The 13021-nt window shown below is 42.7% G+C and overlaps 1 protein-coding gene across 1 annotated transcript in view; it reads left to right on the top strand.

Annotated features, from left to right (window-relative positions):
• The window catches only part of ITGA4 (integrin subunit alpha 4), an 82794-nt gene that overhangs the window by 24073 nt on the left and 45700 nt on the right, over positions 1-13021 (top strand). Inside the window, exons 5-11 of the mRNA XM_038750996.1 lie at positions 1729-1796; positions 2349-2478; positions 5035-5120; positions 6221-6283; positions 6375-6512; positions 6883-6994; positions 10109-10203. Coding sequence (XP_038606924.1) covers positions 1729-1796; positions 2349-2478; positions 5035-5120; positions 6221-6283; positions 6375-6512; positions 6883-6994; positions 10109-10203 — 692 coding nt within the window. The remainder of the gene's footprint in view (positions 1-1728; positions 1797-2348; positions 2479-5034; positions 5121-6220; positions 6284-6374; positions 6513-6882; positions 6995-10108; positions 10204-13021) is intronic.

Genomic DNA, 13021 nt, shown 5'->3' on the forward strand with positions numbered 1-13021 from the left:
GGGAAGTGACCAAGCAACTTTTTCTGATTTCTCCTGAAGAGCCAGTACTATTATTTCTGGTGCCAAGATCTTCATTCATTCATTCAATCATTTATTGAGCGCTTACTGCATGCAAAGCACTGTACTGCTACTACCAATAATAATTGTGGTATTTGTTAAGCACTTACTATGTGCCAGGCACTGTACTAAGCACTGGGGTGGATACAAGCAAATCGGGGTGGACACAGTCCCTGTCCCACATGGGGCGCACAGTCTCAGTCCCCGTTTTCCAGATGAGGTAACTAAAGCACAGAGAAGTGAAGTGAAGCCCAAGGTCACCCAGGAGACAACTGTGGAGCTGAGATTAGAACCCATGACCTTTTGACTCCCAGGCAAATACTCCAACCATTATGCCATACTCATCGTAACGGTTCACTCCATTAGCACATTGGCCCCTCCATCTTTCTTACCCAAAGATATTTTCCCTAGGAGTGATGGTCCTCCAAACCCAAACCCAGAAACTTCCCCTAAGCTACTGGATCCTTTTTTCATTAATTTAATTTAATTTATTTTTTTGCCAAAACTCATTCGCCATGGTTCCCAGGCCCAAACTGCCATTGCAATTCATAATTTCAGTTCTGAATGAGCGTATGTATGTACATGTCTGGAGCACATGGATACTCACGTGTCTAATCCAAATATGTGTATGTATGTCCGTATGTGGACATACCTAAACATGCATACTCACATGTGTAATCTGAAAGTGTTCTGATTTCTAGACTGTGAGCCTACTGTTGGGTAGGCACCGTCTCTATATGTTGCCAACTTGTACTTCCCAAGTGCTTAGTACAGTGCTCTACACACAGTAAGTGCTCAATAAATACGAGTGAATGAATGAATTCAGAACTGAACTGGGAGGAAATAGACTTGGATTCTTATCTGAGCTCTGCCTTTGGGTGCTTAATTGTAGAAAAACCACTCTTCTCTTGAAAAATGGGTTTAAGGACAACTGCACTTGGATTTGCAAACTTCACTCAGCTCCAAAGCACTTATGTCCATATCTGTAATTTTTTTATATTAATATCTGCCTCCCTCTCTAGATAAAAGATTGTTCTGGGCAGGAAACTTGCCTGTCAACTCTGCTACATCAAAATCTCCCAAACACTTATTATGGTGTTCTGCACACAGAAAGCACTCAATAACCATGATTGAATGATTGATCTGGTTTCCTTCCCACTTCCTTGCCCTTTATTTGCACTGCCGTGTTTCAAGCTTTTGGAAACATTCATTCAATCGTATTTATTGAGTGCTTACTGTGTGCAGAGCACTGTACTAAGCGCTTGGAAACAGTGTGGCCTAGTGAAAAGAAAACAAACCTGGGAGTCAGAGGACCCGAGTTCTAATCCCGTGCTGTCACTCACCTGTATGACTTGAATTCATGCCTTGATTTCCTCATCTGGAAAATAGAGTTTTGTCTCTCCCCCTTAGATTGTGAACCCCATGTGGACCAGGAACTGTGTCTGATCTGATTATCTTGAATCTACCCCAGTGCTTGGTATAGTGCTTGGCACTTAGGAAACACTTAACAAATACAGTGATTATTGCTTAAAGGCTACCTGTAATGAAGGTATTTATTCATGGCTATTAGAGAATATCTGAAGCCTGAAACAGCCAAGGTTTTCAGGAAAATTGCAAAATTATCCAGATCAGGTGTGAATTTTACCTAATCACTTGCATTTTCTTCAATAGATCACGTGAAGAAATTTGGAGAAAATTATGGATCATGCCAAGCTGGGATTTCTACTTTTTACACAGAGGTAAGAATAAAACTTCAAATCAACAGCATTCACGTTTTTGAAGAATGCCTTCAATTCTTCTGACTACATGTGGCGTTGAATTGACGTTCTAGTTATTGAATTGTCAAAATTGTGTAGTGGCCAGCTTCGTAACTGAAGGATGTGGTACAGACTTATCCTATTTTGAGTTTAGTTTATATTTTGCCCGAAGCCTAAAAATTTGAATTGAGCCTAGACTCTTATTCCTGTCATGTTCCGGAAGGGTTTCTGGAAGAGGAATATCGTCCTTACTCAGGTTCCAATAGAATTAACCCAAATTGACACCAGTGAGTTAACAGGGCTGCAAAAACATAATCTCATTTTGGGAAAGGGAGAGGGGAAGGGGAGGAAGGAGAGTGAATTTATGTATATCTCATTCTTTAAAATTCCCCCATCTTGAAGGGTTTGTTTTTCTTACAGAAAAAGCATGTTTTTTAGGCTATAGTACTTACCCTATGTGTATGTCTTGCAAAGGTTTGGTGGCAGAGATTAACTTTTAAAAATGTCAGTGCGAGCGCATGATTTTTCTTTCAGGATTTTATTATTATGGGGGCCCCGGGAGCGTATTATTGGACTGGCACCATCTTTGTCTACAATACCACTGCCAAATACTTCATGGCATATTCCGACATGTCTAACCAAGTCAAATTTGGAAGTTATCTAGGTAAGTACTCTCAAAACTGACGTATCATGGATGGTGTTTCATATGCTGTGAATGAAGATTGTGTGTTGAGTGGGACCCTCCATCTTTTATGAATATTTTGTTTTTAGGATATTAAATGCTCACTGTCTGTCAAACACAGTTCTAAGTGCTGGGGTAGGTACAAGTTAATCAGGTTGGATACAGTCCCTGTCCCACATGGGGCTCATAGTCTCAGTAGGAAGGAGAACAGGTGTTTAATCCCCATTTTACAGCTGAAGAAACTGAGGCACAAGGAAGCTAAGTGACTCGCCCAAGGTCACACAGCAAGCAATAGGAAGAGCTGGGATTAGAACCCATGTCTTCTGACTCCCAGCCCTCTGCTCTTTCCACTAGGCCATACCGTTTCCTAATAGTCATCCTCTTATTGAGGTTGTGAAGCAGAGTGGAGTCTAAGAGCGTAGCACCAGTTCAGGAAATTCAGAGCTGTCGTTATGGTTCTTTAAGTGGCACTTGGCTACTGCTTAGTTGACTTCGAGCTATGGGAACAGAGACAGGTATGATGTCAGCAAATCCACACATATCACAGGGTCTCTAAGAGCGGAGGGTTCTGTTTCCAAGCAGAGCCTACTAATTCAGAACACTTCTTGTGCTGGGAAGTAGACATGTCTGCTGCCATTTTGACCTCATTCCTGGGGGGAATTGGTATTCTCTCCACCTCCAACCCCACAGCACTTATGTCCATATCTTTAAATTATATATTATAAATTATTTATTTATTCATATTAATGTCTGACTCTCCTCTAGACTGTATGCTTGCTATGAACAGGAATGTGTCTGCTATTTTGTTGTGATGTTATGATGATAATAATGATGGCATTTATTAAGTGCTTACTATGTGCAAAGCACTGTTCTAAGTGCCGGGGGTGGTGGTGATGGTGGTTACAAGGTGATCAGGTTGTCCCACGAGGGGCTCACAGTCTTAATCCCCATTTTACAGATGAGGTAACTGAGGCTCAGAGAAGTTAAGTGACTTGCCCAAAGCCACACAGCTGGGAACTGGCAGAGCTGGGATTTGAACCCATGATCTCTGACTCCAAAGCCCGTGCTTTTTCCACTGAGCCACGCTGCTTCTCATGTACTCTCCCAAGTGCTTAGTATGGCACTCGACACATACTAAGTGCTCGGTAAATATGATTGACTGATTCTTCTCAAAGCAGGATCTTGGAATTGTTTTTCTTAGAAAACTTGCAATTCCAGGCTGCAGTGGAAAGACTCGTAGTCAGTACAGTATTCCCTTGGCTATTGCAAAATAAAACATTTACTTCTTTGTGAATTGTCTCAGTAGAGTTAATTTGTAACTGCTGCAAAACCGCTTTCCCTCCCAAATGCAAAGGTTGTGAGCTCCAGGGCTGCACAGAGACCGTCCAATTTGATTATCTTATATCTACCCCAGCACTTTTCACAGTGCTTTGCCCATAATAAGTACCTAGCAAACACCATGTTTTCATTATTATTATTATCATCAATCATTATTATTATTAGGAAGCAGCATGGTCTAATGGAAACAGCATGGGCCTGGTATTCAGCGGGCCTGGTTTCTAATCCTGGCTCTGCCAGTTGCCTCCTCTGTGTCCTTCAGCAAGGCATTAACTTCTCTGTGCCTAAGTTTCCTCATCTGAAAAATAGAGATTCAATAGCTGTTTTCCCTCAAACAATCAATTGTATTTATTGAGCTCTTCTGGTGAGCAAAGCAGACTTCAGAATGTGTATAAATATACATATACATATATATATATGTATATATATATGTATGTATATACATATACATATGTATATACATATATATATAAATATACATATATATATATATATATATATATAAAATCAAAACGCTCAAAAACAAACTCTTATTTTCCTCAGTATATGTACTTAAGCTTTTTAATGCTTTCCCCTAGGGGAAAGAATGAACATCTCCCTATTTCGGGTCTCTGTTGGACATAGAAGCAGAATTCCAGTTCTCTTTCAAAACAGGGAAAGACAACTGAGGGACACTGTATGGCCTAGTGGATAGAGCTCGGGCTGGAGAGTCACAAGGACCAACGTCCTATCCCAGCTCCCCCACTTATTTGCTGTGTGACCTTGGTCAAGTCACTTCACTTCTCTGGGCCTCAGTTCCCTCCTCTGAAAAACGGGGATTAAGACTGGTAACTCCATGTGGGACATGGACTGTGTCCAACCCGATTAGCTTGTATCTACCCCAGGGCTTAGCACAGTTCCTGGCACATAGTAAACACTTAACAAATACCATAAAAAAAGTAATGCCTACTCCTATTTTCCCATAGAAATATATTTTTATGTAATATAAATGTCATATTAGTATAAAAAATAACATATAGATAAAATATGTAGAAATAAATTACATATATATATTCTCATGGCTCTGTCAAAGATACATTCCTTTTTTAAGGAATAGATGAAAATTAAGCAACATTTCCCTTAACTAGGATTAGAGTGGCCTTTGTGGTCTCAGAAATAGACAATGGTTTGTCAGCTCATGAAACCGATTTCTCTCTTCAGGCTATTCAGTTGGTGCTGGCCATTTCCTGAGTCCCAGGAGTACAGAGATAATTGGAGGTGCTCCCCAGTATGAACAGATTGGCAAGGTAAGAGAGATGTTTTGTAAATAATTCCTTTGCCAACAGTGCAAATAAATTGTGATTCTGGGGAAGATCACCTGAAAGATACTGAGGAGGAAGGGTATTTGATCCAGAGGGATCTCAGAGTGAGGGGGGAGGGATATCCTGGAGTATTGGGCGAGATGCTATTATTAATAATAATAATGGTATTTTTTAAGCGTTTACTAAGTGCTGGGGTGGATATGAGTAAATCAAATTGGACACAGTGCCTGTCACATGTGGGGCTCACAATCTCAATCCCCATTTTACAGATGAGGTAACTGAGGCACAGAGAAGCGAAGCGAATTGCCCAAGGTCACAGAGCAGACAAGTAGCAGAGCAGGATTAGAACTCATGCTCTGCTGACTCCCAAGCCTGTGCTCAATCCACTAGACCACACCGCTTCTCTTCTATTTGAAGACTCGTGAAATGGTTTTGACAGAAGAACCTGATTATAAAGCCTGATGTAAAAGTTTTGTTGGCTGGATAGGCCTAGGGCATGCACATTTGGTTTCTTGCAGCATACATGCTATTTAGGCTAATAATTGTGGCATTTTTAAACCACTTACTATGTGCCAGGCACTGTTCTTGGTGCTGGACCCAATTCAAACACACAGGTTAGACACAGTCCCTGTCCTATATAGGGCTTACAGTCTAAGGGGAAGGAAGAACAGGTATTTCATCTACAGATGAAGAAACTGAGGCACAGAGAAGTTGTGACTTGTCCAAGGTTACACGACTAACAAGTGTAGGAGTTCGAATTAAAGCACAGGTTCCCAGACACCCTGTGTTATTTCCAGTAGACCACAACACTTTATGTTCTAAGCATTGCTTTATGGAAAAGGTCTAAGAATATGGTCGGGGCTAAGATTACGAGGATGGAAAAGCAGGAAGCTAGTTTTCCTTCCATTTGTATCTGGTGTGTCCCTGGGGAATGAACAATTCCTTATCTCATTTTCTCCTCTGAATAATCAGAGAATTCCTTGGATGTATTTAGTGAATGTTTTATAAAGTTTGTTTGTGATCTTTGGCTTCAATCCCTGGTATTTTTTTAAATTTGATTTTTTTCTCCTTTTCAAAAATTCCAGGCGTACCTGTTCAGAATTGAAGCGAAGCAGCTCACTATAATACAGGAGATGATGGGAAAAAAGGTGAGACGATTGTCAAGTTAGGCCTCCAGAGAGACCTGGGTGTGGTTTCAGGCTCTGACTGACTCCGTCTTGCTTCTTCGCTCCCTCACAGCTCGGCTCCTACTTCGGAGCCTCCATCTGTGCCGTGGATCTCAACGCAGATGGACTCTCAGACCTGCTTATTGGAGCCCCAATGCAGAGCACTGTCAGAGAGGAAGGAAGAGTCTTTGTTTACCTCAACTCAGGCTCGGTATGTCCTCTAGACTGGAAGCTCACTGTGGGCAGAGACTGTAGTTATAGTAATAATAATTATAGTATGTGTTAAAAGCTTACCATGTGCCAGGCACTGTACTAAGCGCTGGGATGGATACAAGCCGATGGGGATGGACACAGTCCCTGTTCCACATGGGGCTCCCAGCTTTGACCCCCTTTTACAGATGAGGTAACTGAGGCCTAGAGAAGTGAAGCGACCCGCCCAAGTCACACAGCAGACAAGGGGCAGAGGAGGGATTAGAACCCAGGTTCTTCTGACTTCCAAGCCCGATCTCCTCCCTCTAGTCCACGCTGCTTCAAAATCAGGTTGGTTGGATTCTGATTCACACTGCTTTTTCACCCCGCAGGATGGAAACATGATTGAAATGGAAACGGAGCTCAAGGGAAGTGATACGTACGCAGCTAGATTTGGAGAAACCATCGCCAACCTAGGAGACATCGATAATGATGGTTTTGAAGGTATCCTTCGATGATTTTTTTCCTGTTCGCTTCAGTTAGGAAACAGAGATCGTCAAGGTGATGGTCATTAGTGTAGGATTGAATATTTCTGAGGTAATGATCAAGAGGAAATCTGTTGGATTCCAATCTGTATAATCTGCTTATCCTCTAGAGGATAAGCTCCTTGTGGGCAGGGAACATATCTACCAAATCTGTTGTATTTTCTCAAGCCTTAGTAGAATGCTCTGCACACAGTTAGTGCTCAGTAAATGCCATCGTTCGATTGTCTGGAGCCAACTCGGTTTAGTGGACAGAGCACAGGCCTGGGAATCAGACCTAATACCAGCTTGGGCCGTGGCCTAATGTGTGACTATGGGTAAATCACTTACCTTTCTGAGCCTCACTCTCCTCATCTGTAGAATGGGGTTGAAGATACCTGCTCTCCCTTTGAAACTGCGAGCCCCATTATGGATGAGGACTCTGCTGATCCTATTAGCATGAATCTCCCCTTTGCTTAGGACATAGATACCATTGTTACTGTTACTATTCAGCTGCTTACCCTCTCTTCCTTTCAACAGGGAAAGTAACGCTTTCCAACTCGAATCTCAAAGATTGGTTTGCTTCCAGGAATAATAATAAAAATAATTATGGTATTTCTTAAGCATTTACTATGTGCCAGGTACTGTACTAAGTGTTGGGGTAGGTACAACCTAATAATCTCTGTCCCAAGTGGGGCTTACAGACTCGATCCCCATTTTCCAGATGAGGGAACTGAGGCCCAGAAAAGTGAGGTGACTTGCCCAGGGTCACACAGCAGACAGGTGGAGGAGCTGGGATTAGAACCCATGACCTTCTTACTCCTAGGCCCGTGCTTTCTATCCACTAGGCCATGCTGCTTCCTGTGATTTCAGAGGCTGGAATGAAAGGGCTTCTGAGAACGAATTTTTAAGGTAGTTCATTGGCGTCATGGATAAAAAAAAAATTGATTGTGTTTACTGAGCGCTTCCTGCGTGCAGAGCAGTATACTAAACTCTTGGGAGAATATAGTACCACAGAGCTGATAAACACCTTCCCTGTACAGTCTAGAGGGGGAGAAAAAGGAATAGGTCTGAGAGTAGTTTCACAGGCCTGAAGGGCAGTAGGAAATGAGTGATGCAAGACATAGGGCAATGTGAAACTAGGCTAGTCCTGTGTATCAGGACTTTTGACTGCTACGGCTTGCTTTCCCACATCTGTCGGATCTCAAGGGTGTTGTACAAACATGTCTGAGCTGTGAATTATCCCTGCTTCTTTCCTAGTGGGAATCTTATAGTGACGGGTCCTGCCTTCCCACCTACCCATCTGTCTGCATGGACTACACTCAAGCAAGTCAGTCAGTCAGTCACTTAGATTTATTGAGGGCTTACTGTGTGCAGGGCACTGGACTAAGCACTTGGGAGAGTACAATAGAACAGACACATTCCTGCCCACAATGAGCCTACAGTCTAAATGGAGGGAGACAGACATTAACAGAAGTAAATAAATTACAATGCCGGGGGGCTGGGAGAGGGGATGAATGAAGGGAGCAAACCAGGGCAATGAAGGGGCAGAGAGAGGGAAAAGAGGAAAGGATGCCTGTGTGGTCTAGGAGAAGTCACAATGAGCCCACTGTTGGGTAGGGACTGTCTCTATATGTTGCCAACTTGTACTTCCCAAGCGCTTAGTACAGTGCTCTGCACACAGTAAGCGCTCAATAAATACGATTGATTGATTGGTGGCATTTTAGCCGGGGACTTCCCTGTCCTGGGGAATTTGGAGATCATCAGTGGCCGCTGTTTTGCTTCTGAATCTGATTCCTTGTCGAGCTGCCTTCACAAGGTGTCTTTAGATGAGGACTGGCCCTCTCTTGGGATATTTTAGACTGTGAGCCCACTGTTGGGTAGGGACTGTCTCTATATGTTGCCAACTTGTACTTCCCAAGCGCTTACTACAGTGCTCTGCACACAGTAAGCACTCAATAAATATGGTTGATGATGATGATGATTATGGGAAGGTGATGAGGTACATCCTGAATGTCAGAGTTGGGGAGAGCCTCTTTCCTGTTCCTCTGTTAATTCCTTCCTGTGACTTGGCCTCAGGCCCTTGTCTAAGGGAGGCTGTATCCCAGAGAACTGGTTTCTTGGGAGGTGGTCGGAAGCACATCAATCCATCAGTCAGTCATATTAATTGAGTGCTTGTGGTGTGCGGAGCCCTGTATTAAGTGCTTGGGAGAATACACCACAGAGTTGGTAGACACGTTCCCTGCTCACAACGAGCTTATAGTCAAAAACTGCCTAGTTGTACAAGTGCTTAGTACAGTGCTCTGCACACAGTGAACGCTCACTAAATATGATTGAATGAATGAATGACCACATTCCCTGCCCACATCTTGTACAGAGGGCCCAGAGAGGCTGCACCTAGGGTGGCAGAGACTGTTGCCATGTTTGTGCCTGAATCTCAGGGTGCCTTAGGTTCTGCGGAGCCGCTCTAGCCTCTGGGGTCCTAGTGTACCACCAGTCAGGGCTTACGCTGGAACGTAGTAGAGCATTCTCCCAAAGCAGTGTTGCCTAATGGAAAGAGCACGGTCTTGAGAGTCAAAGAACCTGGTTCTAATCCCATCTCCGCCACGCGTCTGCTAGGTGACCTTGGGCAAGTCGCCTCACTTGTCTGGACCTCAGTGACCTCATCTGTAAAATGGGGACTAAGAGTGTGAACCCCATGTGGGACAAGGACTGTGTCCAACCTGGTTAATTCATACCCCAGAACTTAATACAGTGCCTGGTACCTAGGAAACACTTAACAAATATCATTATTAGTATTACTGTTATTATTATTAGCGGAGACAATGGTGCCCAGCTGTGGGCGATTCTAGAGATGCCATTGCTCCTTTGAAACGTGCTTTTTTTAAAATAGTATTTAAGCACTTAACTATGTACCAGGCACTGTACTAAGCGCTGGGGTAGATACCAGGTTGGACGCAGTCCATTGGTGATTTGTTCTTTGTGATTGTTCCTTTGATGAATGACACAGCTTGTCCCAAAATATGACACAGAATCCAAGAGCGTGAATAGGATCCTTTTAAAAGCCAGTAAATGCTGGATTTCTTCTTTCTCACAGACGTTGCTATTGGAGCCCCACAAGAAGATGAGTTACGTGGTGCTATCTACATTTATAATGGCAGGGACAACGGCATATCTCCTACCTTTTCTCAGGTACAACTATTATCTTTGCAGAGAAATCTGTAACTAAAATCTTTTTTAAAATTGCTGTAATCCAGATGCAGAAAATCCAGTTCTTATTTTGCCTCCTAGTAGGATTTGTTTCAGTTTGGGTCAATTACATTTATTGAGCACTTACTGTGTGCAAAGCACTTTACTAAGTGCTTGGGAGAGTACAGTATAACAATAAACAGACACAGTCCATGCCTACAGTGAGCTCACAGTCTAGAAGGGGAAAGTATACACATATGTATATAAAAGACATAACTTCATATGTGGCAAGTCTTGACTATTTCTTTGCTTGCAACTAATAATAATAATTATTAGTATGGTACTTATTAAGCACTTACTATGTCCCAAGCACCGTTCTAAGCTCAGGAGTAGATACAAGTTAATCAGGTTGGACACAGTCCCCCTGTCCCACATGGGGCTCACACTCTTAATCCCCATTTTACAGATGAGATAACTAAGGTGCAGAGAAGTGAAGTGACTTGCCAAGGTCACACAGCAAACCAGTGGCAGAGCCGGGATTAGAATCCAGGTCCTTCATACTTCCAGACCCATGCTGAAATTATCTTAGTAAATATATTTTCCACTGTGTCTGATTATTTTGGCTGTCTTTCATACAACTCACTAAGACACAGAGGATTTAAATCAGTTGCCGAACATCACACCACAGGCTAGTAGGAGAACCGGGACTAGAATCTCTGTCTCCTGAATCCCAGCCTCATTGTTTTCTGCTCGTTCCATGCTGCCTCCCACATATAGCTCTTATTTTTAGATGGAAGTGTATTCAACACTACACACGCAGCTTAACCTACTGGAAAGAACACGGGCTTGGGAGTCAAAGAACCTGTTTCTGATCCCATCTCTGCCACTTGTCAGCTGTGCAACCTTACTTAACTTCCCTGTGCCTCCGTTTCCTCATCTCTAAAATTGGGTTTAAATCCTATTCCCTCCTACTTGGACTGTGAGCCCTGTGTGAGACAGGGACTATGTTCATTCTGATTATCTTGTATTCACCTCAGTGCTTAGTACAGTGCTTGGCTTATAGTAAGCCCTTAACAAGTACCATAAAAAAAAAAGGAAAAGTCACTGTGGTCTCAGGATATTTACCCAGTATACACCATAAAATTTGAGGTGTTGTAACTCTCATTTTCCTATGAATTTTGCCATGTGCTATATATCAGATTAGAGAAGTGGCACAGACTAGTGGAAAGAGCATGGGCTTGGGATGTAGAGAACCTGGGTTCTAATTCTAGCTCTGCCATTTGTCTGCTGTGTGACTTTGGGTAAATCACTTAACTTCTCTGTGTCAGTTTCTTCATCTGTTAAAGAGGGATTAAATCCTACTCCCTCAGTCAATCAATCAAATTTGAGTGCTCACACTGTACAGAGTGCTTGGGAGAGTACAATATAACAGACTATATAATATATAACAGACTCTCCCCATGTAAGACAAGATCACTGTCCAACCTGCTAACCTCGTATATTCCCCAGTGCTTGACACATAATAAGTGCTTAATAACTACAATAAAAAAAGAGTGATGAAGTGAGAGATGGAATTTGGAAATAGCCAAGCTTAGAAAACCTTAAGTCATTTCAGAAGGATTGTTATAGGAATACAGAGTATAAGTCGATGTAATTGAATGTGTTTGGACCATATGGAAGAAGCGGGCCTGATGTCAGGAAAAGATTCCAATATACTCCTGCTGGTCAAATCCCAATATTCCATCAGGGCATCAGGAACCAGAAATGGGGCAATGCAAAATGAGGAATCTTTCCTAGGCTACGTCCATCAGTGGTCTCCTTAACTAGTAAGCTCATTAGGGCCGGGGCACATGTCTGCTAATTTCTCTAATTTTCCAAGCACTTGGAACAGTGTTCTGCATATAGTAAGCACTCCTTAAATGCCTTTAATAGATCGATGCTTTTCAGTCAGCTCATGGCCTCGCTAAGTTAGTGCAATTCATTCAATTTTATTTATTGAGAGCAAAGCACTGTACTAAGCACTTGGGAGAGTACAATATAACAATAAACGGACACATTCCCTGCCCACAATGAGTTGCAATGTCCACAAGCCATTTGCTGCAAACCATCCACCCGCCTTCATAGCAAAGAGAGTAGAAACGGTATTCTTTGTTGGGAGGCAGGAACCTCCTGACTAGAAAAGATTGTCAATTAAGAGTCCTAAGTGACTCCCTTAGGAAAGTATGGGAATTCCCTTTTTCCCCGACTGCCTGAAAGTAGAGTCATTTGATGGTTCCTTGTCCAAAAGAGGCAAATGACTCTACCTTCAATCAATCAGAGGAAAAAGGGAATTCTGTAGACTAAAAAGGAAAATATAAACAGCACCTAGACTGTGTTCTCACTGTGCTTCCATCTCGTCCATCTTGCCACCAACCTTTCACCCACGTCCTGCCTCCTGCCTGGAATGTCCTCCCTTCTCATATCTGACAGTGACTCTCCCCTCTTTCACAGCCTTATTGAAGACACGTCTCTTCCAAAAGCCTTCCCCGACTAAGCCCTCCTTTCCTGTTCTCCAATTCCCTTCTGTTTCGCCCTTACGTGCTCCCTTTATTCATTCCCTACCCGCTCGTCCCCAAAGTACTATGTACATATCTCTAATTTGTTTATTTATTTATATTAATGTCTGTCTTCCCCATACTCCCCCCAACAGACTGAAGTTCACTGTAGGCAGGGAATGTGTCTGTTCTATTGTTATATCATACTCTCCCAAACACTTAATACAGTGCTCTGCATGAAGTACATGCTTAGTAAACACAACTGACTGACTGACTGTAAGGTCATT

This window comes from Tachyglossus aculeatus, chromosome 9 (assembly GCF_015852505.1).
Source record: "Tachyglossus aculeatus isolate mTacAcu1 chromosome 9, mTacAcu1.pri, whole genome shotgun sequence".
NCBI classification, from domain to species: domain Eukaryota; kingdom Metazoa; phylum Chordata; class Mammalia; order Monotremata; family Tachyglossidae; genus Tachyglossus; species Tachyglossus aculeatus.